At 41.6% G+C, this 26,764-nt stretch overlaps 1 protein-coding gene across 5 annotated transcripts in view; it reads right to left on the bottom strand.

Moving 5' to 3' along the window:
- BRWD1 (bromodomain and WD repeat domain containing 1) overlaps nt 1-26,347 on the bottom strand; it is a 98,473-nt gene extending 72,126 nt beyond the window's left edge. For all 5 annotated transcript variants that reach the window (XM_036350105.1, XM_036350106.1, XM_036350108.1 and 2 more), the window contains exons 1-12: nt 26,162-26,347; nt 25,998-26,056; nt 25,828-25,857; nt 25,604-25,663; nt 14,657-14,807; nt 12,488-12,586; nt 11,960-12,120; nt 9,295-9,516; nt 5,923-6,023; nt 4,300-4,370; nt 2,473-2,573; nt 774-814 (exon numbers count right to left, since the gene is read on the bottom strand). In XM_036350105.1, coding sequence (XP_036205998.1) covers nt 774-814; nt 2,473-2,573; nt 4,300-4,370; nt 5,923-6,023; nt 9,295-9,516; nt 11,960-12,120; nt 12,488-12,586; nt 14,657-14,807; nt 25,604-25,663; nt 25,828-25,857; nt 25,998-26,056; nt 26,162-26,210 — 1,145 coding nt within the window. In that variant the 5' untranslated portion in view covers nt 26,211-26,347. The remainder of the gene's footprint in view (nt 1-773; nt 815-2,472; nt 2,574-4,299; nt 4,371-5,922; nt 6,024-9,294; nt 9,517-11,959; nt 12,121-12,487; nt 12,587-14,656; nt 14,808-25,603; nt 25,664-25,827; nt 25,858-25,997; nt 26,057-26,161) is intronic.
- Between the last annotated feature and the right edge of the window lie 417 nt (nt 26,348-26,764).

Below are 26,764 nucleotides of genomic sequence, written 5' to 3'. Positions count from 1 at the left end.
AATATACATAAGAGACCTCACACTCATATACATGCCACCAACAGCTACAGTTAAAATCAAAGCAAAAATAAATTTTAGCATAGCTATCTTGACTACAGATAAATCTATAGGTGTTAGTTAGGAGGCAAAGCTAAATGGAAAAAAAATCTTGATTTCTAGGATTTGCCTGGCTCTATGAAGTAAAGCACACTTCAAACTCAATCAATAGCTTGTGAAATAAACTGCGCTTTGAGAAGACAATAGCACCTGAAGGGGGGAAATAGGAAGAATAAAGGCCATGTGGGAAAATTAGTAGGAGCAAAAGCTCCTCCTAAGCCTCCTAACTCTAAGCTCAAATTCATTCATGCTGGCAACTGTAAAAATAATCTTTTAACATGTGTTAAAAACTGCAGGTTAGGAAAGGCACTTGAGAAACATTGGGAATTACAAAAAATATATATAATTTCAGTGATCATTTCATTGCAGGATATAGCACAGTCACTGATGAGAAAAGATTTAACTACTCAAACAAGGAATTTCACCTAATTTTTCTGTAAATCAAAAATTTAGCTGATGTAAGCAAAAGGAGACCTACATTTGGTCACAGGAGACAGCAGAAACAACAATTTTAAAACTTATATTTCATGTGTCTCCCACTGCCCCAGACACTTTTCATTCATACAGGGGTTGGCAAACGTAGGCTTAGAATTGTGAATGCAGGACACATTAGCTATACTAACATGTAACACAGTATATATGCCTAAAAACATACCCACAAATAAAAACACACTTACCGATCACCATTGTTACAAAATTGGATACTATCAACTTTATCCTAAATCAGGGCAAAAAAATAAACACATGTCATCATCAGCATAGTTTATAATCAAACAAAAAGAACAAAACGGTTTTAGAGCTAGAAGCACATTTGGTTTAAAGCAAGAGATTCGAACTTGTGCTGCTCAGCCTATCATTCAAACATGAATTACACATTTAAGTACAAAGACTCTTTATAAATCTAACAGGACTATTAAGACCCTCTTGTCTCAAAGACAGACACATGCAGTAAAATATCTGCATAAAAATTGACATCTCTATAAAGTCAAAATATAAAGCTTTAAGCACCTGAAAACAAGGCTGAATATGATTTGTTTTATGCTTATATGCAAAAAAAAAATTTTAATCCTCTCCAAGGATTTTTGTTTTTTAATCCTCACTAGAGAGTATTTTTTCCATTGACTTGTAGAAAGGTTGAAAGAGAGGGAGGGATGGGGAAAGAGAGAGACAGAGAGAAACATCAATGTGAGAGAGAGACATCAACTGGTTGCCTCCTGCACGCACCCTGACCCTTTGCTGAGAGAGCCAATGCTCTATCCACTGTGAGCAACACCCGCCAGGGCCCGAGGACTTTTTTTTTATTATTATTGCTTCTAGAGGCAGGTAGAGGGAGGAGAAGGAGGGAGAGCGGAAGGGAGAGAAAGAGGGGAAGAGCAATCAGTTGCCTCCCACACATGCCCAGACCAGAGATCGGGAACTGAACCCCCACAACCCTTTTGGTGCACAGGACAATACTCCAACCAAGCCACCCAGCTGCGGCTTTTTTTCTTTCAAAGTGATTTGAATATGTTTACCAAATAACCTCACAAAACTTAATTTAGGAGAAAACTTAACCTACTAAAACCAATAATCCAGAATACTGAGTTATCTATAATAATAAAAGCATAATATGCTAATTAGACCGGACAGCTGAACATCGTTCCGGACAAAGCCACAGTGGCTGCGAGGGCCAACGGCAGGCAGCCGTGGTGGCTGCAAAAGCCAAGGACAGGCAGCTGCTGCGGCCCGCGGCGTTGGGGTGATGGGGGTGGGCCTAAACTGTCTCAGTAGGGCATCCCCCGAGGGCTCCCAGACTGTGAGAGGGGGCAGGCCAGGCTGAGGGACCCCCACCCTCCAGTGCAAGAATTTTCATGCACCAGGCCTCTAGTACATTAATAACATAACATTCTGATTTCATAACCTAACATACTCAAATCAACTGTCATAATCAAGATTCTGACTTAGTCCTGGCCAGTGTGCTCAGTGGTTGGAGCATCGGCCTGCATATTGAAGGGTCTCGTGTTCGATTCCCAGCCAAGGGCATGTACCTCGGTTGCAGGTTTGTTCCCCTGCCCCAGTTGGGGTGCGTGCTGGAGGCAACCAATCGATGTGTTCTCTCCCATCAATCTTTCTCTCTCTCCCTCCTTTACTCTCTCCCTCTCTTTTCTCTTCCTCCTCCTTCCTTCCCTCCTTTCCACTCTCTCTAAAAATCAATGGAAAAAATATCCTCGGGTGAGGATATTTAAATACAATTCCTCCAATAATTAAGTTAAAATCTTAACCCAATTAATTCAATTATTTTAAAAATTCATATCAATTTGTCAGCAATATTTGACTATATACTAATAGGAATATTACTACAATTAATCTACAGAATTTTAAAACATGAATACTTACAGTGTGGCTTTCAAGTTCTGCGATTTTTTCAGGTGCTTCAAAACCCAAAAAATACATTCTGATTACATGATCAGTACTACCAGTGGCTAAAAACATACCACCTGAAATAAAAATGTTAAGGTTTAAAAATCCAGTTTATAACAAATATCTGCACAAACCAAAGTTCTATATTGAATTCAGCAAGATCTCTTATTCCAACAGTTTACCTCAACAGATCCATTTTCCAATTCACTATAGAAAGATATTTTAAAATTAATATAACACTGTAAAATTAGGTTTATAATAAGAAATATATATTTGCTCTTCGTCCCCATTATGGCACAGAGCTCCTAAAACCTTCGTAATTTCTTAAGTGACAAAAGTGATAAAGGTGTCTTGATAGTCTTAAACCCATTTCAACCACAACAGAGTTTACATTAACAAAGTGACTTTTAGAAAGCACCCGAGGAGGAGGGGGAGGGCTGACTGCCAGGAGAACCAGCCATGTGATTAGAGGATAGGAACTTTCAGTCCAACCTCTGGGGAGGGAGAAGGGAGTTTAAACAATCACCCTGGTCAATGACTTATTCAATTATGTCTATATAAGGAAGCCTCCACAAAAAACCAAAAGGACAGATTTCAGGGAGCTTAAAAGGAGGAATTCATGACAATACTCAGTAGGTCAGAAGCACAAGTGAGATAAGGAACGGGAGCATCATGTAGGACTGAGCCCATAACCTATGGCATCTCACTATTCTCTAGGTCAGGTGAGGAACACCTTTTTTCTGTCAATAATTATGATGGATAATTATAACACATTCACAGGCCAATACAAAATTATCAGCTTAAAAATTAGCCTGCTATATGTGGTAAACATTTAATTAACTCACCCCTAATGCCTTGGGCAAGGCCAACCAAATGATTCTGTGGCCTTATACAGCCCAAGGGCCAGAAGCTCCCCATCCCTGCTCTACGAAGATAGTATCTGAACTGGGTTCAACTGTAGGGAACCCAGCTGGAGTGAAAGAATTACTTGATGGTGCTGGGGGAAAAAATCAGATGGGGCTTTAATTTTTAAAAGTTAATATAGAAATGTTTGTTATTGCCCCATTTTATTAGTTGTGGCAAAGACCTTAAGTGCTGCTGCTCTAAAAAATGTTTGGCAAAAGGGGCTCTGCTTTCTAGACTTTACATACCTAAATCTAGCTATCTATATATGCGAAAGCCTAAGCGACCAAACAACCGAAAGCTATGATGCGCACTGACTACCAGGGGGCAGACACTCAATGCAGGAGCTGCCCTCTGGTGGTCAGTGTGATCTCTACAGCCAACCACCCTGTTCGCCCGCCAGGCCGAAGGACCTGACCCGTGCACCAGGCCTCTAGTGGAATATAAAGTTCACCTGCTGAAGTTTTCAGACTTTTATAGGGAAAACATCCTTGACCGCTCCTAAACAGAAACGTTAGCACACGAGTTCACTGTGCAAGAAAAGAAAATGGGGAATAATTTCACCAAGATGTGTGGAAAACAAATTTAAACTACCAAAAATATGCCATTTAGCCTGTTAAAGGAAAATCACAATTTTGGTATACACCTGGGGTACATGACTCAGGAACCACTGATGTGCACTCCTAGAGCTTCCTCTTCTACCACTGACTCTGATTACTACTCAACATCATAAAAAGGCAGAATGGGAGAGTGAAAGACAAGAAGGCGGCTAATGAAATGAACGTCACGGATTAAACCTAAAGAAATGAACATAAGTCATTTACCATCTCTCTGATATAGGCTTTTAGCAATAAGTGGTCATTCAATAAATGCTAAAGTTAAACTGAAACAAGTGCTTACCAACACTAAAAGAAGAACAAAGCATTTGAACGCCTGGTCTGGGCTTTTCAGTAAACTTCAAGGGACGTGCACTATAAAAGATGATGTTTTAAAATACATTAGTTATACACATTAACATGGTTTAAATATTGATTTTAAGCTAACTTTAAATATTATGATGTTATTTCTATAGTGCCTCACAGCATACCAAGTATTTCCACATATGCTATTATAGCTAGATGGATTTTAGAAGACTGTTCAATCCCCATCTTCACTGATCCTCTACACAGAAAGGGCAGGCCTACTAACCCCATCTTGTCACTGAGGTGACTGCAGCTCAGAGAGTCTAAGTCAGGGGTGGGCAAACTTTTTGACTCGAGGGCCACAATGGGTTCTTACACTGCACCGGAGGGCCGGAACAAAAGCATGGATGGAGTGTTTGTGTGAACTAATATAAATTCAAAGTAAACATCATCACATAAAAGGGCACGGTCTTTTTTTTTTTTTTTTTAGTTTTATTCATTTCAAACGGGCCGGATTCGGCCCGAGGGCCGTAGTTTGCCCACGGCTGGTCTAAGTGATCCCATTATCGAGGCTGCAGAGCATAAAACCACCAGGGTACAGACTGCCAACAAAAATGGAATGCAAGCCACACATGTAACTTTAAATTTTTTAGAAGTCACATTAAAAGTAAAAGGAGCCCTAGCTGGTTTTAACTCAGTGGATAGAGCATCAGCCTGCGGAATGAAGGGTCCCAAGTCTGATTATGGTCAAAGGCACATGCCCGGGTTGCCGCCTCAATCTCCAGTAGGGGGCATACAGGAGGCAGTCGATCAATGATTCTCTCTCATCATTGATGTTTCTCCCTCTCCCTTCCTCTCTGAAATCAATAAAAATATATATTTTTAAAAAGTAAAAGGAGATAAAACAATTTTATTTCATTTAACCCAATATATCCAAAATATCACATTAGTAACATTTTAATGAGAACTTTAGATATTCTTTTCTTCACATTAATTCTTTGAAATATTTCAGAGCATAATGAATACTTTTAATACACCTCAACTTGAACATTTTCATCAAATACTGTATTCAGTTTTCTTAAAACTTACAGCTGAAAAACTAAATTCACATACTCAAGTAGTTTGAAATATGCCTATAAGTTTTGTAATAATTAAATCAAGTATCAATATTTAAATCTAATTTAATTCAGGTCCTCAATAACACTAGCCACATCTGAAGTGCTTGATAGTCACATATGGCCAGCAGGTACTGTATTGGGACAGCACAGGTCCAAAACCCAGGGATTCTGATTCTTAAATGACCCTGCCTAAACTTCTATGTATGTAATTATACATTTCTAATACTTTTCAAAATCTTTCACACACATACTATCTCTTTTTTTCTTTCACAAAAATGTGCCCACTAACATAGAATAGCTATGCTTCTCTTATATATCCAACTATTTAAACAGCAAATTGTAAACAGTAAGTAGTCAATATGACATATATCCTGTATATAATAAAAATTAAGTTCAAAAGTAAAAAGCCAACCATAATCTATAATTTCTCTTTATAACCAAACTTCATTAGACTAAACCATAACAACATTAAAGAATACTTATTAACGATTAAAATCACTTACCTAAATTTCAAAGATTCTAAATCCCACTGCCAAAAACAAACTGTTCCGTCAGCACCAGTAGAAACCATGTATCTTTGAGAGCCTTTGGCCATTGGGCTAAACTAAAAAACAATAACATATACAACTCAGTTTCATGAGCTTCTACTAAAGTTGGAGTTTTTCAAAATTAACATCAACTGACTCTCTAAAATATAAGAAATCCAAAAATATAAGTGACACTATTGTAGTGAAAGCATAACCTATAAAAAAGTAAAAGTCTATCTGCCGGGAGCCGGTCCATCCTTGCTGTTTCAAGGGACCTGGCATATATGGCATACTGTTCTTAATATGTTTGCTCACCTTCTTGGCACTATGTGTTTTAACCAAGGTCTCTGAGAAAGGTTGTTTCCCCAGGTAGGGATTTTCCCCTGAAGTTAGGGAGGGAATAAAACCTCTTAACTAAGTGCCAGGTGGGTAATTAATCACTTTAACTACGAACAATCATGCTTAAGCTACATAATCTTTACTCCCTGGAATGGAGATAAGAAACGCCCTAACCTTTGGAATAGAGATTGATAGGATTGGAGTCAACTGGTATAAATACAGATGTAACAAGACAGAACCTACACACAGAACTTAGAATACAGAACCAAGAAGAGACAGAACCTAGGCACAGAACCTACACAGAACGTTCTCTAGAGACAGAAGAACTTCGCTGGAGAGAACATGGCAAAAGATCCTGGACAGAAACTGGCCACAGAACCTAGCGAGAGAACATGGCAAAAGATCCTGGACTGAACCTGACTACAGAAATTGGCAAGAGAACCTGACTAGAACCTGGTGACTGAACCTGGCTGGAGAACCTGGAGAGCCTAGCAAGAGAACATGGACACAGAACCTGGCTGGAGATCCTAAGCAGAACTTCGCTGGAGATCCAGACCAGAACTTGGCTGGAGATCCTGGCTAGAGATCCTGGCTAGGCTGCTGATCAACTGAACACTGTCTCCGTGTCCTTCCTTCTTTGCCGACTCCATCCACACCTTTGGGGACCCCTGGACCTGCTGGGGTTGGACCCCGGCATCTATCTCGCCCTGGCTGGTGTTAGTAAGTGATTAGAGCGGCAGCCTGTGCACTGAAGGGTTCAATTCCTGGTCAAGGATATGTACCTGGGTTGCAGGGTCAATCCTGGGACAAAATTGGGCACATGCAGGAGTCAGCTGATCAATGTGTCTCTCTCTCCCTGCCTTTCTCCCTCCCTCTCTTCCACTCTCTCTAAAAATCAATGGAAAAATATCTTCATGTGAGGATTAACAACAACAAAAAGTCAATTCTATGTCAAATTAACTTATAGATGTCATGTGATCTCAGTAAAAGATTATTTTCAAAACTAATAAACAGGAAGAGTCGGAAAAACATTTACAAAGAGAAAGTAAAGTATGGGGCGTGGCTACAGTGTTTGGACAGGTTCAAGCCTTGGACTAATGAGAGGGCACAGTCCTCTCGTGGCCACATGCAAGTCCCAGCTTGGATGGCAGAGCCTTCCCAGAACAATTAGCCAACAGCTGTAGCTGTAAGCTTGAACCTGTGGTCCGAACATGTGGCCCCACATGCCTGAGTGATAGAGTTCAGGTGCATGTAGTTGAATGGGATTTAATCCCACGAGAATGCTGTAAACATCTTGATCACACCCTTACTTTGCCTTGTGGCATCTGCTACAAAATAAAGACACGGCTGGTAGGTGCTGGCGCTGTCCATCAGAGGGGCAGCGTCCCACCAAGACCCAGCTTTCGTTCTCTTGTCTGTCTTTTCTAAGCCTTTCATCATCCCCACTCAGGGTCACTGAACCAGGCTGAGGTGGCATGAGTATGCCATGGCCGTGCCAGCTCCCCACAGTAAAGACCTAGCCCTGTCAATATGAAAGCACATCACCAAGCCTCAATAATCAAAACTATGGGCCACAGTAATTACATTGACAGAACAACCAGTGGAAAAAATATAAACTCCAAATTGGGCCCTAATATAAGACTTAAGTAAGATAAAGGTGCCAGCTCAAATCAGCTGGGCAAACAATGAATCTCTGCATAAATGGTCAAGGATTAACTGTAGATGAAAAAAGCTGGATCTATCCTCCAGACTGTACACAAGATAAATTCCAAGTGAATCACAATTTAAACATTTTTTTCAAACCCATAAACATAATACAAGAAAATGCAAAAATCATGCTAACTTTAGAATAGGACTGAGATTTGTATTAAATAAAATAACTGTGCTACACAAACAAGGTAGAGAAAAAAGTTTGACTTGGTCCAGAGATATCCAAGAAGGCTTAAAAGATGAAGAGGAAAACACAAAGAAAATAAGAAACACATACTAGGCAAAGAAATAATATGAACAAAAGTACAAACTTGATAGAGAATATGGTATATATGACAGCAATTGAAAGACCTATATGACTAAAGTGTTCATTTTTGGAAGCGGTGGTAAAATGAGTACAGAAGCTGGGCCCAATAACAGCACAAAGTAAGAGCTGCAGTTATCAAATAAAACATTAAAGGCAACAAAAAGATTTGTCTGATGGCAATATATAATATTGATTGAAAGGAAGCAGGTAAGATAAAGAGCCAAGAATCAATCCAAACAATCCAATTAATCTAGGAACCTTAACCTCGACCTTTCCTTCCCCCAGAATGGGGAGGAAAGCCAGGAAGAAACAAATGCAACTTGCTGACTCATGAGACATTCAAGACAAGGAGCTTAACAAAGAAAGACCAGTACTGCCACTAGCAGAAAAGAAAGAGGAAAAATAGGTTTTAAAGATTTTTAGACAATTCACATACTTATCATTATAACATCTCAGAGAGTATAGTTTTTAATCTATTTTGTTATTTTTATATACTTTGTAAGGGAGGCAGGATTTAACCTATGACTTCAAAGAAGTTTCTTCCAATCTCCGTCTCATCAAGTATACAAAATGAAGGGTTTAAATGATGAAAGTGACTATTTAAACTTAAGTTCTAGAATATGGACTAAAAATAAGCTTAAATATACTTCAGCAAATTTAATTAGCTTATCAAAATCCACAAATTTTAAGGTAGAAAAACCATTAACCTCTCACCAGTTTGTAATTGACTCATTCAGTTCAACCATAAACCAAAAGGAAGCAGTAAGTCATCCATTAAGCCTGCACTTAAATTAGCTCTAACCGAATTACATGTTTATTAAATCACCCTTCCAAGATTCATGGAAGTATGATTAATTACATATTTTTTCTTTATTACTAAATTTAAAATAGATACTTACTAAGCATTTTACTATTCCTTATCTCCAAAGAGAAAGAGTTTAAAAGAAAAAAAAGGAGACAGTATACAAATGTGCCCATGAACATGAGTTTACCTGTAAAGATGTAATTGACCCTGTGTGTCCCTGAAGCACAGCAACTGGGGCACAAGTTCTCAAGCACCACACTCTAATTATTTTATCACAGCTCCCTGCAGCAATCATTGTATTCTCATAGTTTACTGCCATATCTGAAATTTCTGCAGAATGACCCCTTAATGTGGATAATAGGCGGCCATTATGTGTTGACCAAATCTTCACCAAACAATCATCTGAACCCTAAGAAAAAAAATCCCAAAATAAATGTTAATACGGAAGTCTTTCTCATCATTTAAGAGTATCATTTACATGTCACTCAAATTATCTATAACTCCTCCTCTTTCCAACAGTAGAATTCTCTGTAGATTACAAGACTCATGCTGAGAACACTTATAAAGTTTTTTCTTCAAACCGAAGAATGCCTACATAAATATATTGTGAAGCTTTCATTTCTATGAATGAGATCACATTATAAATACTATCTTCCCAAAATTCTCTGCCAAGTAATAAGTCCAACTAAAAATTCATGGCTCGCCCAGCAAGTGTTGCTCAGTGGTTAGTGTTGGCCTGCACACTGCAGGGTTTCAGGTTCAAATCCCAGTCAGGGCGTATGCTGGAAGCAACCTATTTTGTCTCTCTCTCACATTGATGCTTTTGTCTCTTTATCTCTCTGTCTCCTTCCTTCTCCCCTCCATTCTACTCTCTCTAAAAATCCATGGAGCCGAGCCGGTGTGGCTTAGTGGTTGAGCATCAACCTATGAACCAGAAGGTCCTGGTTCGCTTCCCAGGCAGGGCACAAGCCTGGGTTGTGGGCTCAATCCCCAGTAGAGGGCAAGCAGGAGGCAGCCGATCAATGATTCTCTCTCATCATTGATGTTTCTATCTCTCCCTCTCCCTTCCTCTCTGAAATCAATAAAAATGTATTTTTTTAAAAATCAATGGAAAAAAAATCCTTGGATGAGGATTAAAAAATAAAAAGTTCATTGCTCGCCTATTTCAATGAACAATGGTTAAGTGTCAGTTTAGTTCACATCAAGGTACATAATTTGGTAAGTATTAGGACAGATTTACATTTCACAGGCTGAAATACAAGAGTAGTTGTTCCCTGGCCAACGAGCTCAGTGGTTGAGTGTTGACCTATGAACCAGAAGGTCATGAGTTCAACTCCCAGTCAGGGCACACGCTCAGGTTGCAGGCTTGATTCCCAGTGTGGGTCATGATGGAGGCAGCCGGTCAATGATTCTCTCCCATCATGGACGTTTCTATCTCTCTCTCCCTCTCCCTTCCTCTCTGAAATCAATAAAATATATAGATTTTTTAAAAAAGAGTAGTTGTTCCCAAAAATAACTAAAAAATAATGGAATAGCACCCTCATTTTAAATAACCAAACAACAGAGTCAAAACTTATAGTACCAGCCAACATCCATCCATTCCATAAATATTTGAGTTGAGCAGTGGTTCTCAACCTTCTGGCCCTTTAAATACAGTTCCTCATGTTGTGACCCAACCATAAAATTATTTTCGTTGCTACTTCATAACTGTAATGTTGTTACTGTTATGAATCGTCATGTAAATATCTGATATTCAGGATGGTCTTAGGCGACCCCTGTGAAAGGATCATTCGACTGCCAAAGGGGTCGCGACCCACAGGTTGAGAACCGCTGGAGTAGAGTATCTACTTTGAAGCTCACAACTGAGAAATAAAATTTGAACAAGAAGTCCACCCTAATTTTCCCTTAAAACATTAAAAATATAAATTAAATTCCAAATAGTTACATATAGTTTTATAATAATTATAAAATAATATTTCAGTGTTTAAGTAATCAATTCCCCTGGATTGGTGAGTACTCAATGTGAATATGAGTTATGAATCGCCTGTAGAGAGTTGGATATTGGTGGGAGGGATTTGGGTTTGATTTTGGTTAGTACACATAGTAGAAATTAATCTAACTGAGTAGGTCTAAAATGGGCTAAAAAGTATTAGGAATACATAAGCATCCTTGACGATAATGCCCAAGAACCACTGCTCTAAATCAATGTCTCACAACCACCACACAAGACCTATCTGCATCTGAATCACTTGGGAAACTAAATAAAAATGCAGATATAGCCCAGCTGGTGTGGGTCAGTGGTTGAGCATTGACCCATGAACCAAGAGGTTACTGGGGTTCAATTCAGTCAGGGCACATGCCCAGGTTTCAGGCTTGCTCCCCAATAGGGTCATACAGGAGGCAGCTGATGGATGTTTCTCTCTCAATGTTTTTCTCTCTCTAAAATCAATAAAAACATTTTTTTAGAAAGGCAAATCTGCCCAGCCAGCGTGGCTCGGTGGCTGAGCATCGAGCTGTGAACCAGGAGGTCACGGTTCAAGTCCCGGTCAGGGCACATGCCCCAGTTTCGGGCTTAATCCCCGGTGTGAGGCGTACAGGAGGCAGCCAATCAATGATTCTCTCCCATCATTGATGTTTCTATCTCTCTCTGTCCCTCTCCCTTCCTCTCTGAAATCAATAAAAACATATTTTTTTAAAAAGGCAAATTTATGGGCCCACACTGGACCTACTGAGTCAAAATCCTGAGAAAGGGAAACATGGAATCTATGTATTTTATAAGACTTCTTCAAAGATTCTGGTGAACACCAAAGTGCGCCAGATGATAACAAATGGAGTTTAAAATATTAACTCACTGTAAAGATTCTATGTCCTGTCCTATCAAATGCTACACAGTAAACAGCAGATAGATGTCCAAGAATCCTTCTGTGCATTTTTATATGCTGGTACATGGTTCCTGGAAATGCTGTGCTAAAAGTGGAACACCCTGTGAGTTGTTTGCCTCGATGTATCTCCACTAGGAAACAAAAACAACAAAAATGGTTAAGAGGGTGCCAGTATGTAAAAAGCTAAGAACTCCAAAACAAAAGCCTATGTTCAAAAAACAAGGACCCAAGTTTCTCTCCAGTTCTGTTCTCCTACAATCACTGGTACAGACTTTTTTACAAATAATTTTATTATTTGTTATAATAAAATTGTTTTTCATTCATTTTTATTACTTTTAGTAATTATTTTAGAAAAACAAATGTGAAAATTGATCCTTGTTGCTACTAAAACAACATACTACCACCAGTATTTACTTTTACATGTTAGCAAAGCAGTTACAAAATTGGTCAAGAAATTAAAAGAATGGTATCAGAATTTGAAAGGCCAGCCTCACTTACCAAGACTTGGTGGGTAACCGTAATTCACTGGCATTTCAGGAGGTCTTCCTCTATGAAGAGCAGCAAAGGCAGAGCCCTTCCAAACTGTGTGCCTGCAGTCTTTAAAATGAATTTTAGATACACATAAAATCTTGAAAGTTAACCCCAAAAAAGATTTTATAGAATACTTACGTATATTTTAATAAACTGTTTATTCAAAGTTTTACCAACTAATAATATACTTTAACAGAAAGTCCCTAGAAGTTTATTAGACTATTTCTGAAGGGGGGAAAAATTTAAGACATCTCAGATACAACAACAACTAACATTGTGTAGCACTTTACAATTTACAAAGTGCTTTCCACATACATTATCTCATGGAATCCTCACAACAACCCTGTGAGGTAGGTATTAATCGCCAATTTACAAGTGAGGTAACTGAGGCTCAAAGGTTCCAGGACCTTTAAAGAGATCCACTACAAATGATCAGTCAAGATGGGCCACAAAACCAGGTCTTTTGACTCCAAGTCCCATTCAATGCCAAATAAGTTTTTATTTTTCAATGTGGAATTATTCCATACAATAGTAACAATAAAAAGTCTTCATCACAACTGATTCAACTTTCCAAAAATGGAAATTTTTGTAGGGAAAGTTTTAAGTCTTTGATTTTCATGAAAATCCTTGATTTAACTGTTTAAATGTTACTGGCTTTTAAAATTAACGTTGGCCAATATTACCATGACTTTAATCTCCTCCGGAAATATTGACAAAATTAAAATGGCTTTCCTCTTGTTTACGGGTCATGGCTGAATTTTACACAAGAGCATAAATGTAGAATCTGTGAGTCTGAACACTAACCCTAATTGCCCATCCCCCTTTGACCTACCAGTGAATATACCAAGAAAAAACATCTGCCCCTCTGTAGGAGGAAGCAGCAGAGCACAGACTCTGCTGTGCCAGAAATTAGCTTCTTCACAACTGAAAGAGGATGGGAAGAAAGGCATCCTGCTAAACCTCCACTGAGCCTCGGGTGCCCCAAACAAACAGGCATATTATGTTTTACATGAACGGATTCATTACCACTATCATGATCAAAGAGCAGTTACTAGGCATCCTCCGTGGCACTAGTGCAAAACAAACAGAGAAATATAGTCCCTACCCCTAGGACAGCTTGGTGAAGTCTCTTCTAAGGTCTGCCAGTTCTAAAGCAGTGCTCATCACAAAATGACATTGAGCTTGACACAAGTTAAGAAAACAGGCTACCCAGGCAACCACTATATAACAACCTAAAACAGAATAATTACAAGGTGAATGGGAACACAGAAGAAAGAAGAATATGAACAGTTTCCTGATTCAAGCCACAGTGTGGCATAGCCATAGAGCACTAAGAAACAACTAAAGCTGACAAACCGGTCTGGCATGGAACCAAGAGGGGAGACTGGTTCTCTCTCAGGCAAGCTTTATACTGGTGGTACATCTAAAAGGCAGCATCACGTGAGCAAGAGATCTTAAAAATAATCACGGGGATGAACTTGAGGTATGCTCAAGATCAGAAGAGCCAACATTCTTGCCATTTGCAGTTAAGCCACGTTGTATACATAGATCATATCACATACATGTACTTAGTCTGAGTGATTTATACCACACTAACAGAGAAAGAACAGCAATTCCAACAGTTTGCTACCACATAACTTAGCAAAAAAATTAAGTTGGTGAAAAAAGAACCATGCAATTACACATTTTGGGTGCTTTTTTTCAAACTGCTACCAAATTTAGAAAATCACTTCCCCTTTATAACAAAGGGCTTTCAAAGATCTAAATATCAAATGAAATAATTCTAGCATTTAAAGAGTTTATTAGACACATACAATTACATTCAATGAAGTTATAAGTGAGCTACAAATAGAAAATTAAGAACTCACATTGATAAAACCTCAAACACATCTCTGAATAAATTCAAACTTTTTAGCTTAACATCTATACCTTCATTTTTTTTAATGCAGAAGGACCCATTAAACACTTACGCAATAAAATTCAATGTCTATGCTAAATGCAGAGAATTTTATGTTTATAGTCCACAGCATGGTATATTGTTACATATCACCTTTCTTCCACAATGCTCACGTTACTTCACAATTATAATTATTAAGCTAGTAATACAAAGCAGAACACTTCTTCAAATTAAGGTACCTTTTGCTGTACGTAGCAAAGACTGCCTTCCTGCACCAAGTAAAGAAGTGACTCTTGAAATACTGGGTGGAATTTCTTTATCCAACATGGGACCGATGCGCTGGCAGATTTGCAACAGATGATCAGGAGCCACATGCTTATTGGACAAGACCTGAGTGGAGAGCAAGTTTCAAAAGCATTTTATAACAGTACCAAAAATATTAAATACTTAGGAAAAGTCTGGCAAAACGTGAAAACCATGTACAATGAAAACGATAAAACATTACTAAAAGAAATTAAAGAAGATTTAAATAAACAGTAAATTGATGTACAGAGTCAAAGCTATCCCAATCAAAATCCAGGCATGTTTTTTGTAGAAATTGACAATTGCAATCTAAAATTCATATGCAAATGCAATGGCCTAGAAAAGCCAAAGTACCTTTAAAAAAAAAAGTTAAAAGAGTTAACAATATCTGACTTCATAGCTTGTTATATAAGGATGACTGATTTTTGATAAAGGTTCAAAGGAGAAAAGATAATCTTTTGAACAAATGGTGCTGAAATAAATGGATATCCATTGTCAAAAATACTAACTACGATCCAACATCATATCATAAACAAAAATATCTCAAGGCAGATCACTGATTTAAAAGTATAATCTAAAGCCATAAAACTTATATAATAAAACACTGGAAAAATCTTTATGACGTTAGATTAGGCAAATATTTCTAATGACACCAAAAGCACAATCCACAAAAACAAATTAATAAATTGGACTTCATCCAAACAAACTTCGGTTTTTTTCAAAAGGCACTGTTAATGAATGAAAAGACGACCCACAGACTAAAAGAATGTATTTGCAAATCACTTATCTAAAAAGGACTTGCAAAATTCAATAATTTAAAAAAAAAAAACCCTTTTAAAAATGAGCAAAAGATTTGAACACTTCACCAAAGAAGATACACAGATGGCAAATAAACACATGAAACGATACTCAACATCATTGGTAACTAATGAATACAAAATAAAATCATGAGATATCATGTGTGCAGGGAGGCAACAAGTGACAGAACACCCAATCACACACCCTAGGGATGACTCATAGTCTGAGTGTCACCTTGGGAAGTGCCTTGAAAGCGTCACACATAATTCCAATTTTATCAGTGGGTGCCCCCCCCTGAGGGAGCACCCGAATGAGTGGTTCCCAGAAGCTAGTAAAACACCAGACTCCTGCCTGGCACCACTTGGGGGGGTGGGGGGGCGGGGACAAGCTCAGACACACCCCACCGGTGACCAGGGGTTTCACCTCCAGAAAGACAGGAGCACCGGGTGACCCCCTCCCATTGAAAGGACCATGGTGCAGTGGGGCAGGGGGTTGGGGTAAAGTCTGTGGGAGAACAGCCAGGTCTCCTGACTCCCAGCGGGCCCAGTCATCCCTAAACTTCCAAGAGGGAGTATCACTTTTTAGTTACACCCTTATAGAAAAGCCACTTCAAACATTTACATGTAAATACAGGCAAATGTAAAGACTTAAAATTGAGGCTCTACCAGAGGTCTTTTCCAAACAGATGTCTCTCAATTTGGAACCAGCTTCAAGTATACCAATGATAACACAACAGACTTATACCAGATAAAAGTGGGTAGGACACTCTCCTGGAGTCCCAGCCCTACAACTAACTAGTTATGGAATCTTGGACAAGGTATTTTCTAAGACCCCAATTCTTATTCAAAAGTAACAATAGGCAAAATTATGTGCTTACAAATTACAAGATACACACCTAAGTAGTTTAAGGTTTTGACTAATTCCTCTCTACATTAATGATAATAGCTAACATTTACATAGTGATTACAGACACTAAGAACTTTATATATACTAACTTATTATACCTCCCAACTATTTATTCTCATTTTACAGATATAAACACACAAGGCACAGGCATTAAATAATCTGCCCAGAATCAAGAGCTACTAGTAAATGGCAAAGCTAAAAATATAAACCCAAGCTGTCTAGTTCTGCAACTCTCCATCATTGGATCATTGTAATCATCTCTACTACATCTTAATAAAAGTAGTCAGTAATGAAATAATCAAGCAATATCGTAAGACTTCTAGAGTCCAAGTGGCCTCAAAATATTTAAAGTCAAATATGTGCAAATGGATTAAAATCAATATAGAATTTTTTCTAATCAGTTAGATTTTTCACATTCAAATCTCATATATCTAATGCAACAGAAATACTAAAATGAGTCTCAGTCTAATTCTTAAGTAATAATGCATGCATAATTCATCCTGCACTGCTATAGTTATTGCATAATTGTAACACAGAAGCCTTGTGTTCAAAATGCCACTTTCAATTTCTATTCAAAAAAAGATAGTAGCTCTGACCAGGTTGCTCAGTTGGTTAGAGCAGCATCCTGATATGCCAAGGTGGTGGATTCGATCCCCCCTCAGAGAACATATAAGAATCAACCAATGGCCCTGGCCAGTTTGGCTCAGTGGATGGAGCATTGGCCTGGGGACTGAAGGGTCCCTGATTTGGCCAGGTTTCGGGCAATGCCCCGTTCAGGAGGCAGCTGATCAATGATTCTCATCACTGATGTTTCTCTCTCTCCCCCTCTCCCTTCCTCTCTGGAAAAAAAAAAAAAAAAGACTTTGAACCCAGTTGGCGGGAGTGGCGGCTGGGACAGGGGCTTTGGCAGCGGCTGCAGGCTTGAATCTGGGCTGGTCTGCAATGGAGCCCACCGCAGGGAGAGAGAAGGAGAGTGGAGCAGGCACGGCTACAGGGAAATGCGTGAATAGGATCTTGGTGCCAAGACCTCCCTCCATTGAGGACTTCACCTAGTGAAGCCCATTAGCCGTGGCACCTTTGGGAAGGTGTATCTAGTACAGAAAGGTGGCAAGTTGTATGCAGCCGAGGTTGTCAAAAAAGCAAACATGATCAACAAAAAAATGACTTATCGGGTACAAGCTGAGAGGGATGCACTGGCCCTAAGCAAAAGTCCTTTCATTGTCCATTTGTACTATTCCCTGCAGTCAGCAAACAATGTCTACTTGCTAATGGAAAACCTTATTGGTGATGTCAAATCTCTCCTACATATATATGGTGATTTTGATGAAAAGATGGCTGTGAAATATATTTCTGAAGGGGTACTGGCCTAGATTACCTTCATAGACATGGAATCATTCACAGGGATTTGAAACCAGACAATATGCTTATTTCTAATGAAGATCATACTAAACTAACTGATTTTGGCCTTTCCAAAGTTTACTTTGAACAGAGCTATCAATATGATGGCTAGCACCATCATTGGCTAAGCCTAGTTATAGGTTTATAACACCATCAATGGCTAAATCTAGTTATAGGTTTATAACACCATCAATGGCTAAACCTAGTTATAGGTTTATAACACCATCATTGGCTAAACCTAGTTATAGGTTTATAACACCATCAATGGCCAAACCTAGTTATAGGTTTATAACACCATCAATGGCCAAACCTAGTTGTAGGTTTATAACACCATCAATGGCCAAACCTAGTTGTAGGTTTATAACACCATCAATGGCCAAACCTAGTTGTAGGTTTATAACACCATCAATGGCTAAACCTAGTTGTAGGTTTATAACACCATCAATGGCTAAACCTAGTTGTAGGTTTATAACACCATCAATGGCTAAACCTAGTTGTAGGTTTATAACACCATCAATGGCTAAAACTAGTTGTAGGTTTATAACCCCATCAATGGCTAAACCTAGTTGTATGTTTATAACACCATCAATGGCTAAACCTAGTTGTAGGTTTATAACACCATCAATGGCTAAACCTAGTTGTAGGTTTATAACACCATCATTGGCTAAACCTAGTTGTAGGTTTATAACACCATCATTGGCTAAACCTAGTTATAGGTTTATAACACCATCAATGGCTAAACCTAGTTATAGGTTTATAACACCATCAATGGCTAAGCCTAGTTGTAGGTTTATAACACCATCAATGGCTAAGCCTAGTTGTAGGTTTATAACACCAGCAATGGCTAAGCCTAGTTGTAGGTTTATAACACCATCAATGGCTAAGCCTAGTTGTAGGTTTATAACACCATCAATGGCTAAGCCTAGTTGTAGGTTTATAACACCATCAATGGCTAAACCTAGTTGTAGGTTTATAACACCATCAATGGCTAAGCCTAGTTGTAGGTTTATAACACCATCAATGGCTAAGCCTAGTTGTAGGTTTATAACACCATCAATGGCTAAACCTAGTTGTAGGTTTATAACACCATCAATGGCCAAACCTAGTTGTAGGTTTATAACACCATCAATGGCTAAGCCTAGTTATAGGTTTATAACACCATCAATGGCTAAGCCTAGTTGTAGGTTTATAACACCATCAATGGCTAAACCTAGTTGTAGGTTTATAACACCATCAATGGCCAAACCTAGTTATAGGTTTATAACACCATCAATGGCTAAACCTAGTTATAGGTTTATAACACCATCATTGGCTAAACCTAGTTGTAGGTTTATAACACCATCAATGGCTAAACCTAGTTATAGGTTTATAACACCATCAATGGCCAAACCTAGGCAAGATTATCCAAGAACACCAGGACAAATATTATCTCTCATCAGCTCTTTGGGTTTTCACCCACCAGTTGAAGAAAAAGTCAAGACTGCAAAGATTCTTTCAGCCCATGTATCTGAAACATCACAGCTTTCTCAAGGACAAATTTGTAGAACAAAAGGACAGTACTCCTTATTCTAGCAAACTACTAAAATCATTTCCCACCCTGCTTCGCCCAGGCCTTCACCACCCTATTTCTGTGTCCATAGGTCTTGGAACAGTTGCCTCCAACCCCAGAATGCCAGGAGAGTGTCTAACTTCTAACCTACTCCAGTCTAGGAAAAGGCTGGCTACCTCCAGTGCCAGTAGTCAGTCCTACACTTTTGTATCCAGTATGGAATCTGAATGCCACAGCAGTCCTACATGGGAAAAAGATTGCCAGGTTAGAGTGAAATTTATCTTAACCATAACCAATTATGTATGTGAAATTAATGATGGAAACACTTTTTACCTTTTCATTTAAATTCCGTATGGAAATGTGTTAAGTGAACAGCAGTAAAGTTACTCTCCATTTTCCTGTACATCCTGACAAATTCTCTTGAAATATTTTACTTTTTGCCCTAGCCGGTTTGGCTCAGTGGATAGACATTGGCCTGCGGACTGAAAAGTCCTGGGTTCGATTCCAGTCAGGGGCACATGCCCAGGTTGCAGGCTCAATCCCCAGTTGGGGGCATGCAGGAGGCAGGCGATCAATAATTCTCTGTCATCATTGATGTTTCTATCTCTCCCTCCCTCACCCTTCCACGCTGAAATCAATAAAAATGTGTTAAAAAAGAAAAAAGAATCAACCAATGAGTGCACAAATAAGTGTAACAAATCAGTGTTTCTTTCTCTTTCTCACTCTCCAAAATATCAATCAATAATTTTTTTAATTTTAACTTTTTGAAAAAAGAAAAGATAGTAATAAACAATAAAGAATATATTTTATATAGTCCTAAGGAAATGGATTAAGCTTTTAAAAAGGAACGTAGTACATAATGCAATATACAGATAATGTATTATATTGTGCACTTGAAACATATAATCTCGTTAACCAATGTCATCCCAATAAATTTAATTTAAAAAAAATTTCTAATGGGATGTGTAACTTCCATCTATCTCATGGCCATTCAATGCTAAATAGTGCTCTAACTCAGCATTCACCAACCGGTCGCCAGTGAGGTCTGAAAGGTTGGCAAACATTGCTCTGACCTACAAATAAAGTACACACCTTAACAGAAATTTTAAGAAATCAAAAATCATACAAAACATTTACTAACCAAACTGTTGACTGAGAACAAGCTGGATTAGTTTAAAAATAATTTTTTAGCCCATCACACAGCTGAGGAAACAAATCTACAAATTAACTATACCACAGATACTAATGAGCCCTTCTGTGAACTGACCAGATGAGAATAAAGAAAAACCTGTCAAACTTCAAGTTCACAGCCACCTGTGGGCTGGCATGACTGCTGGAATGCTGAGGAGCCCCAGTCAGTGAGTCTGCACTCACCCCAATTCCATCCCACAGGCCTTCACCAACTGCACCCGGCAAACGGGGTGCAGAGCACAAGCGCGCTGCAGAGGCCCTCCTGAGGCTAGGAATGAAAGAACAGGAAAGCCAAGGGCAGGCCTGGAGATCAGAGTACTCTTCCACAACCCAAAAAGGTAGCAGCAGCAAATACACTACAGCAAGACCTCACTAAGTTTAGGAAGCGCACAACTCGGCTATGAAGAAAGACATCTCAGGACTCTCCCGTTCCCATATCCCTCTACTGGAAGGGAAATCCTGATCCCACCCTCAAAACGTATGAAGCCAGTGACCAACCAAATGCAACTAATGCTACAAGCCCAGGGAAGATTAGATACAAATTAGACTGACCCAGCCCTACCCACATAACAACTGAGAAAGAAAAGAGCACATCCTTTACTGGGGCTGATACTACTTTAGCCTCTACTCTTTTTTTTAACATATTTTTATTGATTTCAGAGAGGAAGGGAGAGGGAGAGATAGAAACATCAATGATGAGAAAAAATCATTGATCGGCTACCTCCTGCATGTCCCCACCAGGGATCGAGCCTGGACATGTGCCCTTGACTGGAATCAAACCTGGGACCCTTCATTCCGCAGGTCGATGCTCTATCCACAGAGCCAAACTTGCGAGGGCCAGCCTCTACTCTTTTTAACACAAAAAGGCCCAGCACACTTCAAAGATAATGAGCCCGGCCAGTGTTGCTAACTGGTTAGATTCCCCACAGGGGCATATGCCCAGGTTGCAGGTTCAGTCCCCAGTAGGTGATGTGCAGGAGGCAGCCAATTGATCGTTCCCATTATTGATGTTTCTCTCTTTCTCACTCTTCCTCCTCTCTGAAATCATTAAAAACATTTTTTAAAAAAGACGAGACAAAGTAAATTATGTGACCCACAGTCAAGAGTTGTTGTTCCCTACACGCAGATTCAGAGACCAAAATAAGTTGTTCAGAGTGAAGAAAAATAATCAGACAAGACACATGAAAAGGAATTTAAAACATCAGAAAAGGTATACAGATGAGCAAGCGAATGAATACTGATTTTAAAACACTAGCAGGCACTAGCCAGTTTGGGTCAGCGGACTGAGCATCGGCCGGAGAGCTGAAGGCTCCTGGGTTTGATTCCTATCAAGGGCCCATACCTCAGTTGCAGGCTCTATCCAGGCCCTGGTCAGGGCACTTGCCAGAGGCAACCAATCAATGTGTCAACACATCATGTTTCTCTCTCCAGTCTCTCCCCCTCCCTTCCACTCTCTCTAAAAATCAATGGAAAAAATATCCTCAGGTAAGAATTAACAACAAAATCTATACTAATAAAAGGGTAATATGCTAATTAGACTGGGAGACCTTCCGGGAGACCTTCCAGACAAAGCCATGATGGTGGGTCTGAGGCAGAGGTGGTTAGGGGCAAACAGGCCGCGGGGGTGGGGGGCAGTTGGGGGCGATCAGGCTGGCAGGGAGTGGCAATTGGGGGCAAGCAGGCTGGCAGGCAGAGTGGTTAGGGACCATCAGGCAGGTGAGCGGTTAGGAGCCAGCGGTGACAGATTGCAAGAGGACCTAAACCAGCAGTCAGACATCCCCCAAGGAGTCCCAAATTGGAGAGGGTGCAGGCTGGACTGAGGGACACCGTGCACGAATTTCATGCACCGGGCCACTAGTTAATAAATAAAACAATAGCAGTAACATCTGGAAAAATTTTCAACAGGTCAAAATAAAATATAATAGCCCAAAGGGCAGAAGGGTAACAACCAACAGCTTCTTCCTCTCCAAGAATTCCAGCTGACAGTTTTCTAATTAAAAATTTTTTTCTAGCCCTGGCTGGTTTTTCTCAGTGGATAGAGCACCGGTCTGCGGACTGAAGGATCCTGGGTTCGATTCCTGCCAAGGGCACATGCCTAGGTTTCGGGCTCTATCCCCAGTAGGGGGAGTGCAGGAGGCAGCCGATCAATGACTCTCATCACTGATGTTTCTCTCTCTCCCTCTCTTTTCCTCTCTGAAATCAATAAAAATATATTTTTTTAAATGTTTTTTCTATAATAATCCAACTCAATTCAGTCATTTAAATATAATTTTTTCTTAATTAAAGAAACAGAGTAGCCGAAACCGGTTTGGCTCAGTGGATAGAGCGTCGGCCTGCGGACTGAAGGGTCCCAGGTTCGATTCCGGTCAAGGGCATGTACCTGAGTTGCAGGCACATCCCCCACTGGGGGATGTGCAGGAGGCAGCTGGTCAATGTTTCTCTCATCGATGTTTCTAGCTCTCTCTCTCTCTCCCTTCCTCTCTGTAAAAATTCAATAAAATATATTTTTTTAAAAAAAGAAAAGAAAAGAAACAGAGTAGCCCTAGCCGGTTTGGCTCAGTGTATGGAGTGTCAGCCTGCGGACTGAAGGGTCCCAGGTTGGATTCCAGTCAAGGGCACATGCCCAGGTTGCATGCTCCGTCCCTAGTAGCCATCCCTAGTAGGGGGTGTGCAGGAGGCAGCCAGTCAATGATTCTCTCTCATCATTGATACTTATCTCTCTCTCTCCCTCTCCCTTCCTCTCTGAAATCAATAAAAATATACATTTTTATTTTTTTTTTTAAATATATTTTATTGATTTTTTACAGAGAGGAAGGGAGAGAGATAGAGAGTCAGAAACATCGATGAGAGAGAAACATCGACCAGCCGCCTCTTGCACATCCCCCACCGGGGATGTGCCCGAAACCCAGGCACATGCCCTTGACCGGAATCGAACCTGGGACCCTTCAGTCCGCAGGCTGACGCTCTATCCACTGAGCCAAACCGGTTTCGGCAAAAATATACATTTTTAAAAACACACAAAAAACAACGAAACAGGGTAGGCCCTGGCCAGGTATCTCAGTTGGTTAGAATGTCATCCCAAGTTTTCAAGTTCAATCCCCAGTGAGGACACACACAAGAATCAACCAATGAGTACATAGATAAGTGGAACAGCTTATGTTTTTCTCTCTTTCTCCTTCCTCACTCTCTCTAAGGCTGGTGGACGATTTGTTATTCTATTTGACAATCTGATAGCTTATAATAAAACAGATAATATACCTCAAATAGAAACCAAAATAAATATAACAAACTAGTAATGAATTTATTTATGGTATATGAGGACTCATTACATATACATTTGAAATACTTCTTAAAATTTTTTTAAAGCAAGACTTTCACTGGAGAACTAGAAGCTACTCACATACCTTTAACAAAACAATTCTCCTCTAGACAGGAAGCTCATCCTGTTCCACTTAGTGCTGGATGGGGTGGGGGCGAGGAAGGTAGAGGAGGAAAAGGATACCCACCAGACAGACCCAATCAGCAGGCACTGAGCAATGAATGTCACAGCCACATCACAGGAGTGTATCAGAGACTTTCAATCATTTTAAGCAAAATGTTAAGAGTTTTAAACAATTCTGACATCAAAAGCCAAAATGTGTATGCCTATTAAAATGTATGTCTATTTCCACTAAGCATTCATTACACTTGCTTCAAAATTTAAGCAACTTTCTCTTCAGCAGCATCTTTACTGTCAGTCACGTCAACACTTCTGTGCTTCACTGAAAACACTATTACCTCTTACCAACAAGACTCCAGACCAGTCCTTTACACATTTCCTTACATGAAAAACAAATCTCAAAATATCACTCAATAAAACAAAAACTCCATCATGCAGAATTTTCAGAACCCACTTTCTTGAAAATATTTGCTTTTTAAAATTCGCAACAAAAAATCTCTAGTAAGACAAACATTAAAACTGGCAACTGAAATAGAATCCCTTTGTTAATTTTGTGTTAATGCATAACTGGTCATATACAGATGACAAATCTCCTTGTTTATTTCTTATCCTTTTTATTTAATTCAGGAATGAAAATTGTGTCCTACAACTTTGCTTACAAGTATTAGAAAAGTGGTAAGAGATTATTCAAGAACTCTTTATTTAGTTGTTTTGCAAATACAAGACGCTGAATACAGCCCAGCAACTAAAGAAATCCTTTGTCCTAATACAAAAATTGACAAAAACTTTTTTCTGGAAAATGTTTTTATTCCACTATGGACAAACGAATGGATAAAACCTAATTAAATACTGTGAAGGCAACTAAACTAAGTTGACAAAGTATAACAGAGAGAGAACTACAATCTACATTAATGCTGCTCCCAAAACAGAAACTGCAGTTATGTCCAGCAGATGACTGTAAAAATTCATCAAAATGAATCCGCTTTTAAGGCATTCAACAAGTGCACCGCTGAGAGCAGCAAAACTAAGGGAGGCGTGCCATTCTCACAGCATCAATATTTTTATTTTTATTACGATGATGAGGTAAACGAAAAAAAAAAAGCTAAAGAGGTGCATTTCTCCACCTTTTCAGACACCAGAGGTTCTATCTACTCCTGGGGAACAAGTGGCCTGAGATGTGGGCGGGGCCCAGGGAAGACGACCAATCAGCGCTAGAGTTACAAGCCTGGGGAAGAAGACTGACGGCCGGGAGCAGCTCGCTGGAGGGCGGGCGCGCCGCCGCGCGCACGCGCGCCCCCGCCGCCCACCCTCGGCAGCGCACCTGGGGGCCACCCCGCCGCAAACCGCCCGCAGGGCCGCCCCCGCCGCCGCCCTGCCGACCCTGGGGGGCCCCCTGGGCGCCGTTTCCTACCAAAACACACACAGCCACCCCAAAAACAAAACAAAACAAAACCTACCGCGGGAAGCCCGGCAGACGCCGCGGCCGCCCGCCCTCCCGCCGCCCGCCGCCGAGCGCGGTTCGGACACTTCGCCCCACCGGCCCGAGCCCCGAAAAGGGGGCGGGGGCTCGGAGACCCTGGACGCAAATGTCAAAAGCCTCACCAATTCCTCGTAGCTCCTGTTGTGCTCGTTGCCCTCCCAATCCAGCCTCTTCGGCAGCAACTGCAAAGACACGAGATGCACACGAGTGACCACCACGCGGGTCCGGGGCGGGGGCGGCAGGAGAAGGGCAGCGGGGTGGGGGCGGCGGGCGACCCCGAACAAGGCCGGGCGGGGGGACGGCGGGGACCGGAGGGCACGGGGCGGGGGCGCCGCGATGCACAGACCTGGTACTGCTCCAGCTCCTGCACCAGCACCTGCAGCCGACGATACGCGCAGTTAGAGGGGCGGGGGCCGCACCCCGGTCCACCCACCCGGGTCCACCCGCGCCCTCCTCCCGCGACCCCAGGCGGTGGCGGGGCCGGGACGGGCCGCCGCCAGCGAGGCCCGCGCTCACCTGGGCGGCTCTCCGACACGGGCCGGCCGACAGGTAGCGGGCGATGAGGAAGTACAGCTCTGGGGGGAGACGGGGAACCGGGTCAGGGGCGGGCGCGCCGTGAGAGGCGGCCGGGCAGGGACGCGGGCCGGGGCGCCCGGGCAACCGCGGGTGGAGGGCCTTACCGGACTCGATGAGGGGCACCGGGCGTCGGGCGGGCGAGGACTCCGCCATGGCCGGGCCGGGCACGGGGCGCGGGGCGAGGGTGGGAGCGAGCGACGGAGCGTGTAGGCCGCGCCGAGGCCTGACCGGGCCGGCGTCCCTCTCCCAGGCGCGCCGCCGCCTCCAGCCGTGCGCGCCGCCAGCGACGCCTCCGCGAAGTAGTCCCTCCGCGGAGGAAAAGTAGTCCCAGAGGGGCGCCGGGGCCCGGGACCTCTGGCGGCCCGGCCCCGCCGGGAAGAGCGACCCTCGCGGCCCAGCCCTCCGTCTCGGCGGGCGCCGGGGAGGGGAACCCGGTGGGCGAGGGCCCGGCCCGGCAGCCGGCGGGGGAGGGGCGGCGCGTGGCCGGATCCCTGCGCGCGGTGAGCGGCCGGCGGTCCAGCCGCGCGGGGGGCGGAGGTCGGCGCCCGCGGGGAGGGGGCCGGGCCGGGCCGGGCGCCTCGGGCGCGGGTGGCGACGGGTCCTGGCGCCCGGGGCCCAATTGCGCCCCTGCCCGCCCGGCCTTCCGGGCTCGGGACGCGCAGCCGGCCCGCCGGGCCACCCGAAGGGACCGTTCACGGGCGGTCATC

This window comes from Myotis myotis, unplaced genomic scaffold, assembly GCF_014108235.1.
Source record: "Myotis myotis isolate mMyoMyo1 unplaced genomic scaffold, mMyoMyo1.p scaffold_m19_p_2, whole genome shotgun sequence".
Lineage (NCBI taxonomy): Eukaryota > Metazoa > Chordata > Mammalia > Chiroptera > Vespertilionidae > Myotis > Myotis myotis.
This window is presented reverse-complemented; position numbering and strand designations above follow the sequence as displayed.